Here is a 20,187-nt window from a genome sequence, read left to right on the forward strand (position 1 = left end):
TTTCACGAAGCTCCCGACGAACAGTTCTTGTGCTGACGTTGCTTCCAGAGGCAGTTTGGAACTCGGTAGTGAGTGTTGCAACTGAGGACATCACTCAGGTGTCCCGTTCTGTGAGCTTCTGTGGCCTACCACTTCGCTGCTGAGCCGTTGTTGTTCCTAGACATTTCCACTTCACAATAACAGTACTTACAGTTGACCGGGGCAGCACTAGCAGGGCAGAAAGTTCACTAACTGACGTAAGGCCATTCTACTGCCAATGTTTGTCTGTGGAGATTGCATGGCTGTGCGCTCGATTTTATACACCTGTTAGCAATGGGTTTGGCTGAGATAGCAAAATATTAAAGAGTGTCCACATACTTTTAACCCCTTATTTTTGTTGGCACAAAACTACTTCCATTCGTTTGTATGGCTTACATTCAGACTAGTCCTGTGACACTTGTGGGGGTCTTGGAACAAAACGGAGAACACCATCATGCTCATGAGTTTCCCTTTCCATAGTGGTGTCATTAGTTCGTAGCTCAAACGGTTCAGACACTACAGCAGAAGTTGGCACATCAGCATTACCGACTTCAGACGAGTCCCTTGAAACTTGTGGGGGTCGTAGAGCCAAATGGAGAACACCATCGTGTTCGCGAGAGTCTCCCCTTTCCAGGCCAAACCGTTCAGACGAGACAGATGTTTTTTACGAGAGATTTGTGGGATGTCTCATGGTATGACAAACACAGCTGTAGCTCGGTCACCTTCCACCACAGACTTGGAAGGCCAACGTATGTGGATGCAGTGGATTGAGACCGATATCTCTAGCTTAAACTGATGGATTTTGACGGGGATTTTTTAAAACGTTACTTAGATTGACGCACGGCTGCGTCAATAGACTCTTAAGGATTAGTACCTGTGATCTGACACGTTGCGGGTGGAAGTGGCGGCCGAGGCTTAAGGCCTACCCTTTGCGACACTTTCTTTTCGCTGCCTTGGCAACACAGCCGAGAGAAGCAGCGAGTCAGGAGCATTGATGGCTTATTGCCACCTCTCCCATATTTCAGCCAGCACTGCTAGTGTGTAGTGTGGCCTTTGTTAAAGTTGGTCTCCTGCTCTGGCCATTGTGTGGTTTGTATCGACGCGACGGTGTGGGCCAGGGCTCAAGATAAGAGAGTAAAATCCTCTTAAGGAGAATGGATTGGGGCTTTAGCCACATCTAGGCTGTGTGTGTGTGTGGACGTTCAGTGTGTTTAGGCAGGTATGTGTGTACACGTGCCTGCCTGCTGGCTGTTTGGAGCAGATACAAGATTGGTGTTTAGTGTCTGGGTCTTTGCCCGTGGACGCCTTACTGAGATGCACTACCGGAGTGTGAACTGAATACTGAACCGGGCCGACAGGGAAGGCTGGCCTACCTCTCTATGTGACTGGGGATCACCATCAGTGTTTAGGAAAGGGCCATTGCCCCCAAAGGATGCAGACACGCACACAGACTCTTGCGTACCATTCTGTATTCATGTTAGCATACACATTTCCAGTCGTTCATAAAATTTAAATGAACATAAATTCACTCCATTCATTAATTCAGCCATTTATACATCCAGTCACTCATTGGCTCATTTGTTCGTTCATCGATTCACCCACTTACTCAAACCGTTTGCAGAAATATTTTTGGACTACTTTTCGCTTTCTACATCTCACCGCCTCCATCTTTGCTGCCCTTCCTGTGCATCCTACCATCTCTCCTTTTTCCCAACACATTTGTTTGTTATGCAAAGCTGTAGCTCTCTGTGTCCCATCAATCCCTCTGCCAAGAAACCGGTTGACATCTTTTTTTTTGTTGCATAATACAGTATTTCCTCCCTGGTCTATGATGAATAACATTCCGTGGCATTAATACACTCTTAGTTTTTGTCATTATGATTATAGAAAAAGTGTTTAACTGCCTGTATCCTTAATACGTGCGTATGTGCCTGTAGATTTAGCAGCTGAATACTCTCATACATGCCGAGAACATTTGTGGCAACATACCATTGGGCATGAAAGTTCACAACGTATGGAAGTGTAGATTATGAAATACATTCCAGCTATTGTGTTGGATAGTAAATGAAGAAGGCTGTGTCCATTGGAGTGGTGATCATGATTGACCCCAGGGCCTGATTCTTAGTGGTCTGGGTCTGTCTGAAAGAGACCGTCTGTGTATGAACTAGTACGGCGTAACAGACCGTCTCACCCCTGGGAGTCGGAGCCTTAAGGAGGGGGCTGAAGGAGAGAGGGAAAGTGACACACACACATTGGCATTACATCGACACTGTGCACTGAGTCACTGTTCCTGCCAAGGGTCGAGAGAGCGTTGACTAAGACCACGCACACACTAGAAAAGTCTCTTCCTCTCGACATTCAGTCAAGTCATCTGACAGACACACTATACACTGACCTCAACTTGACTCGCCCCTCCCCAGGCCCTTCAGCAACATATTTGAGTGTGTGTATTAACACACACACACTTTCACTCATCGTTTTCTTTGTTGTTGTCCAAAAGGCTCATAGCAAATGCCGTAGGTTGCACTGGGTATTATGCTGTATATGAAGAATTGACCAGCATTACATTCGGTACCTCAATAATGTCTCTCCGATGGCTTAGCTGTGTTATGATGAGGATTCTCTGTCAGATTCTCTCCATTACTATGACTCATCCCATTGCCCTTTGTCAGCCAGGATCTGTAAAGTCAGCTGCACCGATAAAAAAAAAATATATATATATATTTTTTTTTTTTTAAATATTGATGATTATGCAGATGGATCTGCAACACAGGGCCTTGGGCTTCTGTGGTGTCACACACTTGGATGAGTAGCACATTGTCATAGAAAGGCTCATTCACACCCAGAGTAGGTTAGTGCGGCGGAGTCATCTTTACCGTATTCATGAGGCCCGGGGGTACCCAGGTGTGCGCATCTATCTGGGGCTAGCCTCTGGTCTTTAGGGGGATAGGGATGGTAAAGGGAAATGGCGGTCTTCATTTGCATCTGCCAGTGTTTGTTTGGGTGTGTGTGTGCGCCATGGGTCTTCACTTGCGTACTTACCTGCCGCGTTATCGGTTTTATAAAACCGACTTAAGTGTGCGATGGGGCTTATTTTCAGTGGCAACTGATTCAGGCTTATCAGTCTCTCTTACAAAGTGTTGTAAAAACACAATGTCTCCCCGCGATAAACGGCGCACCATTTATTTGAATGGACCAGTCTGCATTTGAAATGGCCCTTTTTTTTTTTAACGACGGACTACCCAGGATTCTCTGCTGCTTTCAAGGGGGGCTTGCACTCGTTCCCTCTTGAGACGCTTTCTCTCCATCGTTCGTTTCCTCTCTCGCTTTTAAAGTTGAACTGTTTGTCCTTTTTTTTTCCTCCTTCTGAAAATAATTGGCTCTCTATTTTAAATCAGTCTGTCTGTGCTGCCAAGGCCCGAGACAGTGTAAAGTAAGGTCTCCCGGAGGAAGGAGAGGAACGAGGGAAAGAGGTGAGGAAGTGTCAACCAAACCGATGAATTGGCCTCTTCAAGGCATTGGGGACTGAGAATCGACTGGACCTGAAGGAGTCAGCGGCACCAGATGTGCTAGATTCCCGTCAAGTTAGTGACAGAGGAGGGTTTGATTGCAGTGAAAATAGCTGCTGCCTGCCCCCGTTTCTCAGGCCTGACAGCACTCTCTCTCTCTCTCTCACTCCTCATCTGAGGATGACTGACGCTAAATAGGTCAGCTCCAGGGTGAATCACACAACACCGTTTTAGCTGTGTTGCTCATGTTTAAAATCACACCACTTAAGAGCCGTTAATGAGAGAAGGATGGATATTCATACTCCTTGTGTGTCACGATTTATGGTGATTTCAGACCAATTGGATCATCTAATTTACATGGTCGTTTATAGAAATTGGATTGATGAACATCTTGAAAATCATGTTTTTGCATTTGTTTGTGGAGAAAATATGGAGGTTTACATGGTCTTTCTGTCTAGACCCATTTAAATCCCCATGTCGTTAAAAGGATTTAAATGTAAATCGGGTACCATAACTCCTCATTTGAAATCCATTATCCTTTACATTAGAGCAATTGACTAAAGTCATATAGAATTAATACAAGGATAGTGAGAATAAAAACGTGGATGGTTGAGCTACTGGAGGTGAGCAGCACTCTAAATCCTGTTATGTCACAGATTCGGTGACGTGGGAGAATGGGAGCATGCCAAAGTCCGCCCGGCGACCGGGATTACCGCCTTGTAAAAGCACATCGGATAGGTGTGATTGGGATTAGACGTTAGTAAAACAAGACGTGATTGGAGTGACGCTTTAGTGACGCTCCCTGATCACATCTGGCTCGAGGAGCAGCGATTAGAACCGTGCAAATGCACATCTGATTGGAGGAGCACCGATTCTACAGGCCTGTAAAAGCAAGTCTGATTGGCGATGTGAATGTTCGGAAATTGCACCTGATTGGTGTTTTTGTGTGATTAGGATGTTTTGGAATCAGATTGGAGGAGAAAGTATCAGAGCCCTGTGAAGTTCAGGTTTGATCAAAGATGGTGGATTAGAGATGGACAAATGGTGTTATATATATCCTGATGTCTCGAGAGAAATCCTTCAAGGAATCAGGCATTGTCCAATATGGCTCAAATGAGGCACACAGATGAATCACACAACATTTTTTAAATTGTGTTACAAGACATACACTCACAGATTCCCTGACATATGAGTAGCATTGCTGTGGCATTAACCAATTGGATTGATGAGGATTTGGTAATTGACCTAGTTACACACACTCCCTCAATACCTGCCTGGCGTGCATCTGTTCTGAGCCATTGAGCTTCCCCTGCAGGTGAAAGACGGTAGTGTACTCCCTCCTATATAATTGCCTATGGAATTCCCCATGCCATGCACCTTTTCACAACACATGTGACCTGTACATAAACCACATCTCTATTTACTTCGCCATACATTTCAAATGTCACAGCAAGAAAGGGCCTCTTCAACTCCCTGCACGTCATGTTGACAGGGGCTTACGTGCAGGGTTGGGGTCATTTCAATTCTAGTTCGTTCAAGAAGTACCCTGACATTTTATTTATTTAGAACCACCTAAGGTTTCCTACACTTTTTGTCCCTATCACTCTGCAGTCTACCTCTGGCACACACGGAGAAGCCAAGGAGAATGTGTTGTTATGCCTAAGTGTTTATCAAACATTAATTCACTATATATGCAAAAGTATGTGGACACTCCTTCAAATTAGTGGATTCGGCTATTTCAGCAACACCTGTTGCTGACCAGTGTGTAAAATCGAACACACAGCCATGTAATCTCCATAGACAAACAGTAGAATGGCATTACTGAAGAGCTCAGTGACTTTCAATGTGGCACCGTCATAGGATGCCACCTTTCCAACAAGTCAGTTTGTCAAATTTCTGTCCTGTTAGAGCTGCCCCGGTCAACTATACGTGTTGTTATTGAGAAGTGAATCTGCATCTAGAAGCAACAATGGCTCAGCCGAGAAGAAGTAAGCCACACAAGCTCACAGAACGGGACCAGCAAGTGCTGAAGCGCGAAAAAATCATCTGTCCTCGGTTGCAACACTCACTACCGAGTTCCAAACTCGAAGCAACGTCAGCACAAGAACTGTTCTTTGAGACCTTCATGAAATGGGTTTCCATGGCCGAGCAGCTGCACACAAGCCTAAGCTCACCATACGCAATGCCAAGTGTCGGAAAGAGTGGTGTGAAGCTTGCCGCCATTGGACTCTGGAGCAGGGGAACCGCATTCTCTGAAGTGATGAATCACGCTTCACCATCTAGCAGTCCAATGGACGAATCTGGGTTTGGCCAAAAGAACATTACCTGCCCCTATGCATAGTGCCAACAGTAAAGTTTGGTGGAGGAGGAATAATGGTCTGGGGCTGTTTTTCATGGTTTGGACTAGGCCCCTTAGTTCCAATGAAAGGAGATCTTCATGCTACAGCATACAATTTACATTTACATTTAAGTCATTTAGCAGACGCTCTTATCCAGAGCGACTTACAAATTGGTGCATTCACCTTATGATATCCAGTGGAACAACCACTTTACAATAGTGCATCTAACTCTTTTAAGGGGGGGGGGGGGGTTAGAAGGATTACTTTATCCTATCCTAGGTATTCCTTAAAGAGGTGGGGTTTCAGGTGTCTCCGGAAGGTGGTGATTGACTCCGCTGACCTGGCGTCGTGAGGGAGTTTGTTCCACCATTGGGGTGCCAGAGCAGCGAACAGTTTTGACTGGGCTGAGCGGGAACTGTACTTCCTCAGAGGTAGGGAGGCGAGCAGGCCAGAGGTGGATGAACGCAGTGCCCTTGTTTGGGTGTAGGGCCTGATCAGAGCCTGAAGGTACGGAGGTGCCGTTCCCCTCACAGCTCCGCAGGCAAGCACGATGGTCTTGTAGCGGATGCGAGCTTCAACTGGAAGCCAGTGGAGAGAGCGGAGGAGCGGGGTGACGTGAGAGAACTTGGGAAGGTTGAACACCAGACGGGCTGCGGCGTTCTGGATGAGTTGTAGGGGTTTAATGGCACAGGCAGGGAGCCCAGCCAACAGCGAGTTGCAGTAATCCAGACGGGAGATGACAAGTGCCTGGATTAGGACCTGCGCCGCTTCCTGCGTGAGGCAGGGTCGTACTCTGCGAATGTTGTAGAGCATGAACCTACAGGAACGGGTCACCGCCTTGATGTTAGTTGAGAACGACAGGGTGTTGTCCAGGATCACGCCAAGGTTCTTAGCACTCTGGGAGGAGGACACAATGGAGTTGTCAACCGTGATGGCGAGATCATGGAACGGGCAGTCCTTCCCCGGGAGGAAGAGCAGCTCCGTCTTGCCGAGGTTCAGCTTGAGGTGGTGATCCGTCATCCACACTGATATGTCTGCCAGACATGCAGAGATGCGATTCACCACCTGGTTATCAGAGGGGGGAAAGGAGAAGATTAATTGTGTGTCGTCTGCATAGCAATGATAGGAGAGACCATGTGAGGATATGACAGAGCCAAGTGACTTGGTGTATAGCGAGAATAGGAGAGGGCCTAGAACAGCCCTGGGGGACACCAGTGGTGAGAGCACGTGGTGCGGAGACAGATTCTCGCCACGCCACCTGGTAGGAGCGACCTGTCAGGTAGGACGCAATCCAAGCGTGGGCCGCGCCGGAGATGCCCAGCTCGGAGAGGGTGGAGAGGAGGATCTGATGGTTCACAGTATCAAAGGCAGCCGATAGGTCTAGAAGGATGAGAGCAGAGGAGAGAGAGTTAGCTTTAGCAGTGCGGAGCGCCTCCATGACACAGAGAAGAGCAGTCTCAGTTGAATGACTAGTCTTGAAACCTGACTGATTTGGATCAAGAAGGTCATTCTGAGAGAGATAGCAGGAGAGCTGGCCAAGGACGGCACGTTCAACAGTTTTGGAGAGAAAAGAAAGAAGGGATACTGGTCTGTAGTTGTTGACATCGGAGGGATCGAGTGTAGGTTTTTTCAGAAGGGGTGCAACTCTCGCTCTCTTGAAGACGGAAGGGACGTAGCCAGCGGTCAAGGATGAGTTGATGAGCGAGATGAGGTAAGGGAGAAGGTCTCCGGAAATGGTCTGGAGAAGAGAGGAGGGGATAGGGTCAAGCGGGCAGGTTGTTGGGCGGCCGGCCGTCACAAGACGCGAGATTTTATCTGGAGAGAGAGGGGTGAAAGAGGTCAAAGCACAGGGTAGGGCAGTGTGAGCAGAACCAACGGTGTCGTTTGACTTAGCAAACGAGGATCGGATGTCGTCGACCTTCTTTTCAAAATGGTTGACGAAGTCATCAGCAGAGAGGGAGGAGGGGGAGGAGGATTCAGGAGGGAGGAGAAGGTGGCAAAGAGCTTCCTAGGGTTAGAGGCAGATGCTTGGAATTTAGAGTGGTAGAAATTGGCTTTAGCAGCAGAGACAGAAGAGGAGAATGTAGAGAGGAGGGAGTGAAAGGATGCCAGGTCCGCAGGGAGGCGAGTTTTCCTCCATTTCCGCTCAGCTGCCCGGAGCCCTGTTCTGACATTCTAGATGATTCTTTGCTTCCAACTTTGGGGTGTTTAGGTTCTGAACAAACAGAGTTTGTTGTCTAAGATAGACAGTCCTTCTCTGTTAGGCAGAAACACAGTAGGTTCCTCTTACTGGTATTGTCATGGCCACACCCTCATGGGTGTGTGTGTGAGAGAGAGGACTATAATCAGATGGTCTTTGGGTTGGATGCCCCCCTCCCACCAGTGTGTTCTCGCCATCTGTTAACCTTATCTCGAGTTGAGTTCCTCATCCCTCATTGTCCTGGTTCCTCAGCAACTGGTCTGCCTTATCAAGGACTGAAACTAGGCTGTTGCACTTTGCCTCCCTCTTTAGGAACATTCATATTGTGGACATCTGCAATACATACAGTTGAAATCGGAAGTTTACATACACTTAGGTTGGAGTCATTAAAACTTGTTTTTCAACCACTCCACACATTTCTTGTTGACAAACTAAAGTTTTGATAAGTCGGTTAGGACATCTACTTTGTGCATGACACAAGTCATTTTCCCAACAATTCTTTACAGACAGATTATTTCACTTATAATTCACTGTATCACAATTCCAGTGGGTCAGAAGTTTACATACACTAAGTTGACTGTGCCTTTAAAGAGCTTGGAAAATTCCAGAAAATGATATCATGGCTTTAGAAGCTTCTGATAGGCTAATTGACATCATTTGAGTCAATTGGAGGTGTACCTGTGGATGTATTTCAAGGCCTACCTTCAAACTCAGTGCCTCTTTGCTTGACATCATTGTAGACCTCCACAAGTCTGGTTCCACAAGCCGCCATACCGCTCAGGAAGGAGACGCGTTCTGTCTCCTAGAGATGAACGTTCTTTAGTGCGAAAAGTGCAAATCTATCCCAGAACAACAGCGAAGGACCTTGTGAAGATGCTGGAGAAAACAGGTACAAAAGTATCTATATCCACAGTAAAACAAGTCTTATATCGACGTAACCTGAAAGGCCCCTCAGTAATGAAGAAGCCATTGCTCCAAAACCGCCATAAAAAGCCATACTACGGTTTGCAACTGCACATTGGGACAAAGATGGTACTTTTTGGAGAAATGTCCTCTGGTCTGATGAAACAAAAATGGAATTGTTTGGCCATAATGACCATCGTTATGTTTGGAGGAAAAAGGGGGAGGCTTGCAAGCCGAAGAACACCATCCCAACTGTGAAGCACGGGGGTGGCAGCATCGTGTTGTGGGAGTGCTTTAATGCAGGAGGGACTGGTGCACTTCACAAAATAAATGGCATCATGAGGGAGGAAAATTATATGGATATATTGAAGCAACATCTCAAGACATCAGTCAGGAAGTTGAAGCTTGGTCGCAAATGGGTCTTCCAAATGGACAATGACCCCAAGCATACTTCCAAAGTTGTGGCAAAATGGCTTAAGGGCAACAAAGTCAACATATTGGAGTGGCCATCACAAAGCCCTGACCTCCATCCTATAGAAAATGTGTGGGCAGAACTGAAAAAGCGTGTGCGAGCAAGGAGGCCTACAAACCTGACTCCGTTACACCAGCTCTGTCAGGAGGAATGGGCCCAAATTCACCCAACTTATTGTGGGAAGCTTGTGGAAGGCTACCCAGAAACGTTTGACCAAGTTAAACAATTTAAAGGCAATGCTACCAAATACTAATTGAGTGTATTGAACTTCTGACCCACTGGGAATGTGATGATTTATTTCAGCTTTCTTTTCTTTCATTATCTCTACTATTATTCTGACATTTCAGATTCTTAAAATAAAGTGGTGATCCTAACTGACCTTAGACACGGTATTTTTACTAGGATTAAATGTCAGTAATTGTGAAAAACTGAGTTTAAAAGTATTTGGCTAAGGTGTATGTAAACTTCCGTCTTCAGCTCTATGTGAATAGAATAGGAACTTTCTGCTCTTCTCCTTTTCTCACTCAGTAACTTTCCACACACCTAGTTCATCTTTACCCTTCCTTGACCCCTAACATATACATTCCTTATACATGTTAAGTAATTAATAAGTTCTAGTATGGTAACATGAATAAGTATATTTCAAGCTAGAATCCAACAGTGGCAACAGTTTGGGGAAGGCCCTTTCCTGTTTCAGCATGACAATGCCATGGTGCACAAAGTGAGATCCACACAGATATGGTTTGTCGAGATCGGTGTGGAAGAACTTAACTGGCCTGCACAGAGCCCTGACCTCAACCCCATCGAAAACCTTTGGGATGAATTGGAACGCTGACTGCGAGCCAGGCCTAATCACCCAACATCTAATGCTATCGTGGCTGAATGGAAAAAAGTCTCTGTAGCAATGTTCCAACATCTAGTGGAAAGCCTTCTGAGAAGAGTGGAAGCTGTTAGAGCAGATATTCGGGGAAGAACTTCATATTAATGCCCATGATTTTGGAATGATAATTTTGGTCATGTATTGTATGTTTAACACGTCCGCCATTAATTCTACAAACTGGGGTCCTTCGGCGCGTCCCTCTTCAGTCGAATTCAAAATTAGCTCTCCTCTTGGTTTGAGCTACCAGGTGGATATTTCCTCTCAACATTTTTCAGTCCAACGTCTTGATTTATCTATGAAGGACACGCTACATTAAACTCTGTGAAACGGAATTTAGTTCATTTCCTGCTTCTGTCGGCTGAATTTATTAACGATTAATAATTCAGTGGCTGCAGCGGTTGGCCTCTTGAGAGATGAAAGCGGAACCTGGAGGAATTGGAGTCCTGCTTCGCTGTGACGTTGCTCTACAATGAATAACCTGGGTGAATTTTAAACGTTTTAAGTGGTTCTCAAATACGTGCTCGTCGTGACTTTAATAAATGATTGTCCCCCTCACCATGGGGTAGACTACTAGTTCGTTGGACTCAGTTGGACGGGACTTGGATTCAATAATTGCGGTGAAATTAGTAGCACGTGATATTGACATGTCAATTATCTCACGTCACAAATAATCAACACATATTAGTGTTAGGGCTGCTCAAAGCCCGCTGTCATGCGTGTTGCAGTGATCTGGTATCTTGTTGGCAGCATGGTGAGACACCTTATGTAAACAAGATCAGTCTATATTTCTGGTTCACCAAAGAGGTCAACTTTTAAATGGGCATCACTGACTCCATTGTGGTAATAATATATAATAACCAGGCATCAACTGTAGCTCATTGATTCTTTAAATATTAAATTCATTCAAAAGTGAAAATGCTGCCCCCTATCCCAAAGAAGTTTTAAATATCACCCTGGATATCTGATCGTTTTGTGAATGTGTTGACACTGCTCTCGTACCGAGAAGGCGAATGGAACGCGGAAGTAACAGGGGGACGTCTTTTAGCGTGGTCACGGGAATGTGAAAACGGGAGAAAAGATGACACTTACTCACCCTAACCACAAGGCGAGGGAATGCCCACGGGCCCTCGAGGTGAAGGTGTGTGCCTCAAGACTCATGGCTTTTGTTTTGTCTCTCTCCTATAGATCACCAGAAGCTGGAGCGAGAGGCCAGGATTTGTCGCCTGCTCAAGCACCCCAATATCGGTAAGTCCCATGCTGTACAAGGCTTATACCTTCAGTGCCCTGCTCCCTCTAACCTCTTCCCTCTCCTCTTTCTGGACAATGTGCCAGCTGACCCTTCACTGGCAGCAGTAAGACTATGGAGGGTATATTACTGAAAATGTTCTAAGTTTACCAGTAAACTACCAGAATGTTGTTAACTTTCAAGGATTTTATGTAATTTATCACCAGACATCTATCTAGTGGCCCTTTTGGGTCCCTGTAATTATTTCTGGCCCTCTTTGTGGCCTAATCGCATATGAAATATATACAATTAATCAAATTGAATGACCAAGTTGTAAAAAATGATCCTTAATATAAACCATCAGCTTAGTTAATACCATTGGTGTTTAAAATGAAGGTTTCAGCATGTTAAACACGAGCAGCACCGCAGATATTGAGATGAGTGAGATGCAAGACTCCGCTCACACACACTATCTGTGCAAAGGTTCACGTCACACTGTTCACAGCGTGGTCGTCAGGGCACCATAACAGCGGAGAAGTTGAGCCTCGCGCTTCAACGCTCTTAGTTGTTGCGGAAATTGACCCACTATATGGTTTACTTTATGCATGCATCGAGAGCGTCCTGACCGCTTGCATCACCGCCTTGTATGGCAACTCCTTGGCATCTGACCGTAAGGCGCTACAGAGTGATGGGTTTGGATTTCTGAGCTTTATCTATTATTAATCTATTATTATTAGAAACTCAGGAACAATATGGACAGATTTAAAAAAAAAATCTATATGAATATTAAAAAGAAAAAGTTATTGAAGTATAAATTACCAAAGTTACCATAGATTGCCATAAATTACCTGTTAATACCAAAGATGACAGTAACTTTGGTAAATTACCGGTAGCTTTGGAACCCTAAGTAAGACCAATCACACGTATGTCATAATTGCCTGTGTACTGTCCACACACACACACACACACACACACACACACACACACACACACACACACACACACACACACACACACACACACATTGACCATCTGTCTCAGTCCTGGCCAACCCACCGTGCCAGAGTAGTTGTTCCCATCCTCCATGGCTAAAAAAAAGTAGAGTGAGAAAGGAGCTGCTGTTTTCCTGTAAAAAAAAGAAATAATAAAAGCTGCTGTACATATGTCCCCAGGATCTCACACGCATCAGGGGAAGTCACATTCTTTGAATCCATACCACCTCCACACACACGCCCTTACTTCCTGAGACTATCCTCATTTTGAAAGCAAACAAACTCGATGACACTGAAAACCATTTTAAACACTGAGTAAACGCTGGTTGAGTCATCCCATACGCAGTGTCGTCTCTTGATAGTTTGTGCAGACCCCATCTGTGTGGCTTCCCCATCCCCCCCCCCCCCCCCGTAAGCTGCCAAGGAACCCACAGAGGCCAATTAAGACTTCACTAGCAACGTGACCACACTGGGTGGGTGTTTTTTTTCCTTTATTTATATCTATTTTTTCAGAAACGTTGAGGGGGTGGAAGAACGAGTGGATGATAGGGGGGTTATTTTGTTTGTCTGTTGTCGGTAAGACAACTTAGCGCTAAAATGCACGCGAGGGGAAAATTGGCAGGAAGAGGGTGGTTTTGGATTGCCTTGTGTCTATCGGCCCTGGAGCTATTGTTGTGTAATCCGAGCTTTGTTAGGCAGCTTTAGATGGCATGATTTGATGTTCTGTGAGAAGAACAGCCTCCGTGAAGCCTCAGTTTCAATGGGATCCCGGGCTCTTTTTATGTTTTTTAGCCTTGCCTTAATGTGGTTTACGGGATAACACAAATGCCTAGCAGGATGGATACTATCCTGCCTAATTATTATACCATCAAACCATGCATCTCATTTATCTCAGGTTTCAGGCTCTATCCTCTTAGGGTGATGTCTCAATCGCTACCCCATGTTTTAAAAAAATCTTTTTTTTATTTCACCTTTATTTAACCAGGTAGGCTAGTTGAGAACAAGTTCTCATTTACAACTGCGACCTGGCCAAGATAAAGCAAAGCAGTGCGACACAAGCATCAACACAGAGTTACACATTATTTAAGGACTTAACTATAGCGATAATACCCCAATTGATTCAAATGAATGAAGACCCAGTTCCCGTATTTCTACAGTATTTCTAGGTCCATCCCCTTTTCTTCTTCGAGGTCATCCGTCTCTGTTTCATTCTCTGATTGGCTGGTGCACGTAGTGATCGCCTCGTAGGCGTCTATATCCAACCGGTAGAGCCATCCCGCTCCTTAAGGTCGCCATGACAATAGAGATGTCAGTCAGGAATAGAACTAATGAAGACATGAGTGGATTCTTAGAGAAAGAGGGCATTTCTCTTGTTGTCTTTCCTCTCTCTCAATTGATTTTGCACTCTTTTCTCACCCTTTTGTGCTGGCTATTTTCTCTTACCCTTTTCCTCTCTCCTTTACTTTCGCCTTCCCCCATCCCACCCTCAATCACTGCCATCCATCTGTGTAATATCACTCAGGGAAGTAATTTTCCTCTTTTGTGTTAATTACTCTCTCCAATGTTATCTGGGTGTGCGACACATGTTCAGGGACCCAAAAGCCTGAAAATGGAACAGAGATTTGGCTGGGCCTGTTGACCAGCAGACCTGTGCTACTGACCAATTGAAACACAGCAATGCCTAATTGTGGTTGTTGACTGCATGAGGGTGTGTGTAGCCCTTGGCATTCAGATACAAAAGGGTCTGCCGTCACACGTTGAAGAAAACCGCTCTGAATAAAGTGTGCTGAGCACTCCACCCGTACGTTAATACTTCAACAGGACACATGTATAGCGTGTACTGTATTATCTGTCAAAGTCTTATAGAAACCTTGTGTACATTATAGGGCATGTGATATTTGTGTGCTTAAGCGTTCATAATTGATTTAAAGTCCATGTTGTAAACACTGGCAACATAACAAAGGTTTATTGTGACGATACATCAACGAGACATCTCCTGACACGCGGAATGAAAAATCGCATTAATATTCGAACGCTGAAGATTTGGACGTGTAGATTTAAATGCGAGGCTGCTGTATTGCATTGGTTGTACTACTATCTGTGTCTGTCTCGGTGAGCTGAATGGGAAGTTTGTCTGAGGTCTGTTATGGATTGAATATAGTGAGGTCTGGCAGGATCGGGGGCGTTTCAGGGTAATTTGTGTAATGGATGAGTTTTTCTCTTCCTCCCTGACCTTTTTTCTTTGCCTGCCTGCCGGGCACACACACACCCAGGCATGCACAAGCATCAGACTACACACACTGACACGCTAGCTGTCTGAATAACTGAATGGGTCCGTCTGAGAGGGATCATTTCTAATCAGACTTTCTCTCTCTCCCCCCCTCTATTTTCCACAGTGAGGCTCCATGACAGCATATCAGAGGAGGGATTCCACTATCTGGTCTTTGACTTGTAAGTTCAAACCTGCTTTATTGTGTGTCACTCTATAAAACCCATCAACCCCAACCAACCAGTGGTGTATGTAAGACATGGCTTTTTTTTGATCCACCAGAAAAGACGGGAAAAAATAATAAAACAAAAATGATGGTTAAACTCAAATATGCAAATTGATATGTACAATCAACTAATTGCAGCATTACCGTGGAAGAGGCGAGTGGAAGGAGGAGAAAGTAAGGAACTTGTCTGTCGGCCCTGCATTAAAGACCAAAATTGGTTCAAGAAAGTTGGGATAAATAAAAAAGTATACCAGTTTCATTTAGGGACCAAAAAATGGACAGCTGTGCCATATAGATTTCAAAATAGTTGGGAAGAGATATTCAATGTACCAATTCCATTGCACTGCGAAGAGACAGAATCATGAGATAATTTGTTTCGGTACTGTCCATATGTAGCTTGTTTTTGGTCGCAGGTCCAGGAATGGCTAAAGAATTGCAACATTTACATGGAGCTAACGCTGCAAATTGAACTGCTGGGTGATTTTTAAAAGTCATAGTCAATCGATCAATAGTATAAAAATACTTTTTGCAAAAAAATGTATCTTTTTTTATTTGCAATCTGTAGAAACTATGAGAATAGAAAGGTTGAGAACGTGTGAAACAGCACAGTTTAAAAATATATGTCAAATAGAAATCAAAACTAGACGGTATTGAGAGATGGGAGGGGATGGGATTTAAAACAAACAAAAGATAACTGCTGTTAAATATACTGTGTTCATAAAATGTATATAGTATGTAGAAGCTGGAAGTAGAAGCCTACGTGTTGTTGTCCATTAGTTTACTCCAGTTAGGGGTGGTAGGGTTAGCAGTAAATAATAAAGGAAAATATATTTACAAAAAAATGCTGACAATTACATTGATGGAAGCCACAATCTATCTGCGATATTAAAGCTGATCTACCTCCTAAAAAAAAAGACATGGCTTCGGCTACAATGTCCTACAGTGACCAGAAACAATCCCTTTCTGGCTTTCTGAGATATTTACAGTATCCTTTACACACCTAGTTCAGTAGGCCTACAATGCTATTGGATCTATAAGCTCTCCTAAGATGAAAGTTAATTGAGTTGAATAGGTTTAGGTCTAGATAATGAATATGCTCACTGTACAGAGCCACAGTTTAGTTGTTCAAATAGAGGGACACACACACACATCCATATATGTGTGTGTCTCAAGAAGCTCTCCAAGCAGGACGTGGGAATAACTAACACAGATGTGCTCCGTAGATCACCTCCTCTCCTAGGTTCTGTTCACCAGTACCATCTTCCCTTCATCGGCTTACTTTCTGTCGGTTTCCTTTTCTCTTCACCGCTGCCTTCCGGGTGAATTTACATAATAATCCAAAGAAGAGAAGGGTTCATCACAATTATCATTGGTTCGGAGCTGACCAAGCTTGCAAAGATGCTGATAAGTTCATGAGCTCCACACTTTTGGTCTGTGAGCAATGTTTTGCATTGTTAATGCTTTGAATATTTTGTAAATGTGTATGTTTGTTCAGAGGTGTCAACGCGGAGTTTTGAGGCATCGCTCGACTCATGCCCCCATGGATATTTACATGATTCATATTTATGGAAATATAAGTGGGCAGCTCTGAAGGTGGCCCCAAAGGCAATAAAGATGCGTGCGTAAATGCAGCCGTCCAGGCTGTTTGTGTCCCTGCTCTACACTGCGCGGGGGGGGGGGTCCTTATTTTAAGTGTGGCTAAAGGCTGAACGCCCAGCCCTCTCCTCTTCCCCTAATGTTCCTCTGCACAGGAGTCTGTCCCTGAACTTAAACACTCCTTACTTATTCCTACCAGTAGACAGCACTTTATTTTACAGTTCTGTTTCCACTGGTACTTACTGTGTATGAGTGGGTGTACTATTGTTTTCTCACCCTCTAGTCAAATCATAATGTGATGGGCTTGTAAGTTACTCTTAACAGTCTAATCTTCTCGTAGACTCTGATGTAGTGAGAAATTGGGATATACCACCGCCCCACAGGGTATTTTAAATAGACAAAACGCCCATCTCCTTTAAGGATTACAAGGTTAATCCATTGGCTGATCAAGTGTGTTTATTTCCAATGGCAGCATGCCAAAACTAACCTTATGCTCCACAGATGTCAAAGTGGGCTGGAACTCCCTGTCTCGGTCCTCTATGGAGATGGCCTATGTTCAATAAATAGGGCTCTGAGTATTTCCTGAAACTCTGGGCCCTAGTTAAAGCCAATTAATGCCCTGGAATTTTCCCTTGGTGAGGTCATCTGGACAGGGAAAAACTCAGGGCTGTATTTAGAGGGGACACAGTAAAGTATGTATTGGTTTCGAGTTCTGTTTGCCTGGCTCCTATTGTCACGCCCTGACCACTAGGGTGGGTCATCTAGGTAATTATATATCTATGTTGGCCTGGTATGATTCCCAATCAGAGGCAGCTATTTATCGTTGTCTCTGATTGGGGATCATATTTAGGCAGCCATTTCTCCTTTGTGCTTTGTGGGATCTTGTCTATGTATAGTTGCCTGTGTCACGTTTCGGTTGTTCGCTTTATTGTTTTTGTTATTTGAGTTTTCTCTTCCTAATAAAAAGGATGGAAACATACCACGCTGCATTTTGGTCCACTCCTTATGACGATCGTGACACCTACGATGCATCACAGTTAGTTTGAACGCTAGCCTTTTGATCTGAGTGATTTGATTAGCGTACTTTCCATATAGCTCTCTCCCCAGCAACAATGTCTGTGTTTCTTCATGTGCTACGTCATTGCACGTTACATCCATATTTCACCATTTGTTGACGCACATCAATATCACTCCAGAAGAAAAACATTACGTCTACAGTACTCTCCCTCGTTCTTTCAAACAGTCCATCCAGCTCTCTGCCCATTACTTCCACTATCTTTCCATCTCTCTCTCTCACTCCCTTGTGTATTGGCAGCAGTTTGGCAGTGTTTAATTTGGCAGCTGGAAGGGGAAATCGGTCCCAATTTATTTAAAATGCTGCATTTAATTTGACTAAGGGCCGCTCTTAGGCAGCTGAGATTAGTGAATTGCGGGGATGAAAGCTTTTCCTTCCTTTTACCCAAATAAACCTGGCCAGAAGAAGGACAACAAACGATAAGACAAATGAGGCGAATTACATTGCCCGTGAAATAAAGGTAAAACACATATAGTTCTATTACATACAGCTGCCTTTATATTTGAGTGCATTCATTCAACGAACAACCACTTTTGACTACGACGTTATATGGAACAAACTGAAAGCGTTGCGAGAATCCATTGGACGTTTTGACTGCGTTTTTTTGTTGCACTCTGAACACAGCCCAAGAATAACCGTCTGGTGTCGTTCTAGTGCCACGAGTGGTTACATGAAACATTCCCACCTCCTGTGTTGCCCAGTTCCTTGGAATAACACTTACGATTTGGGACATTTAGCTCACTGGAATACACAGGAATGCATTCCAATCTAATATGTGGACTACATGTTTTATTCTAACACCGTTGGAGGAGTGTCTAATGGTATTCTAATGATCAGAAAGCACAAGCATATTTGCTCTTTTGTCCAGAATCGGGACATCTTTTTGTGTGTCTCTAGAAATGTCGTTTCTCTCCTTCTCGGAGATGCCTGAAAGGCAGATTTGCATAGCTGATTGCAACCCTCGTTCTCCGGGTCTCCCACTGTTTTGCGAACTTCTAGCATGGAATTAACACGTCTCGTATTCCCCTTTTCTTCCAGGGTGACTGGCGGGGAGCTGTTTGAGGACATCGTGGCCAGAGAGTACTACAGCGAAGCGGACGCCAGGTCAGGTTCACACAGACTCACTTAACAGCAACTATGTTACTGGTCTAGTCAAACACATGTCAGTGGATGTAAAAAGCACACATTCTAGTTCACTTAGTTGTGCACAATAGACTTAGTGGATTTTTCCTCATTAGAGTTTAAAAATGACACTAGTTACTGCGTCTACATAACACTGTATGTGTGTGCACACAATCTATACGTGTGCGTTACTGCATGCACCCTCCTTCTCTTTGTTACTGTCATTTAGTAAAAGTGTTTATGATATCTGTGTGTGTGTGTTGTCTGTAACGTATCTTATGAAGATAATCTTCTGTCGTCTGTTTTTCTTCCGTTTTTCTGTTGCTCTCCTGTCCCGAGGCTGCCGTCTGCAGATCTATTTCTTCCTGTATAGCGTACTTCATTTAACAAACAGAGACCTGAGTTTGAGATCCTATCATTTTAACATGGATGTTTCTACTCATTCCAAAAAGTAATGTTCAGTTTAAAGTAAGACTGTTAAAAAGATTCAGTCCTTTTTGTCATTTCTGATATTGAATGTCAATTAGCATTCTTGTGACCGAAATAGCATGATCACTCTCCAAAAGATGAAGTGGTAGAACATAATGTGAAATTTACTCTGCTTCTCTCTTGAGTTTTTACTTTTGATATTATAGTTTCGCTGGCCTTTCTCGTTTTCGGCATTTTTTTTGGTGTGTTTTTTCTTCTTCTGATGTGTGTTCTCTCCTCTTCGCTTCTTCTGGCCTTGTCTCTCTCCTCCACAGCCAATGCATACAGCAGATTCTAGAAAGTGTAAATCATTGTCACCAAAGTGGTATAGTTCACAGGGACATGAAGGTTAGTACACAACAGAGGCTATGCTGGCACCATGCCGGCCCCCTCGCCTGCCTGCCCATCCGTCCACCAGAAATCCACCACCAATTAACATCCACCCCCCCCTCACCCTGTAACCCCACAAGCTGCTTTCCTCTTCCTCTCTTCCAAACCCAATCCCCTACCAGCAGCCACCCTGACCCCTCCAGCCTTCCACCAATCACTACTCGTGGCTGAGGTCAGGTGTCCCACGCGGGCGCGGCAGGGCGGTGAGGGGGGGGACACAGCTCACCTTGGCCTCCTCTGTAAACCCAAAGACGATGTGCATGTAGCATCTCTCTCCGGTCCTCGTTTCTCTGCTCTGAACGCCTGCTGTGAGCCTGGGTCCTGGGTGTATTTGATAAGCCTCCTTCTGGTTTGAGAGGGATATAAATAGGATCAATTCATCCCCCTCCCTCCTCCTCACCCTCCCCAGGGTCGAGCTCACAGCCAGCGGGGAGCTAACACCACTTCTGTTTTGAGACCCGGGGGGGACAGTGGGTGGGGGTGGTGGGTGATGATGTCATAGC

At 44.7% G+C, this 20,187-nt stretch overlaps 1 protein-coding gene across 10 annotated transcripts in view; it reads left to right on the plus strand.

The window, feature by feature from the left end:
* LOC129835072 (calcium/calmodulin-dependent protein kinase type II delta chain) overlaps nt 1-20,187 on the plus strand; it is a 111,392-nt gene that overhangs the window by 50,915 nt on the left and 40,290 nt on the right. For 4 of the 10 annotated variants that reach the window (XM_055900427.1, XM_055900431.1, XM_055900429.1 and 1 more), the window contains exons 3-6: nt 11,507-11,566; nt 14,935-14,989; nt 18,743-18,808; nt 19,570-19,642. In XM_055900427.1, coding sequence (XP_055756402.1) covers nt 11,507-11,566; nt 14,935-14,989; nt 18,743-18,808; nt 19,570-19,642 — 254 coding nt within the window. Of the gene's footprint in view, nt 1-11,506; nt 11,567-14,934; nt 14,990-18,379; nt 18,526-18,742; nt 18,809-19,569; nt 19,643-20,187 lie in introns of those variants that run through there. The other 6 variants (XM_055900428.1, XM_055900432.1, XM_055900430.1 and 3 more) reach the window with 3 other exon arrangements.

Source organism: Salvelinus fontinalis, chromosome 36 (genome assembly GCF_029448725.1).
Source record: "Salvelinus fontinalis isolate EN_2023a chromosome 36, ASM2944872v1, whole genome shotgun sequence".
In the NCBI taxonomy this organism is placed as follows: Eukaryota; Metazoa; Chordata; class Actinopteri; order Salmoniformes; family Salmonidae; genus Salvelinus; species Salvelinus fontinalis.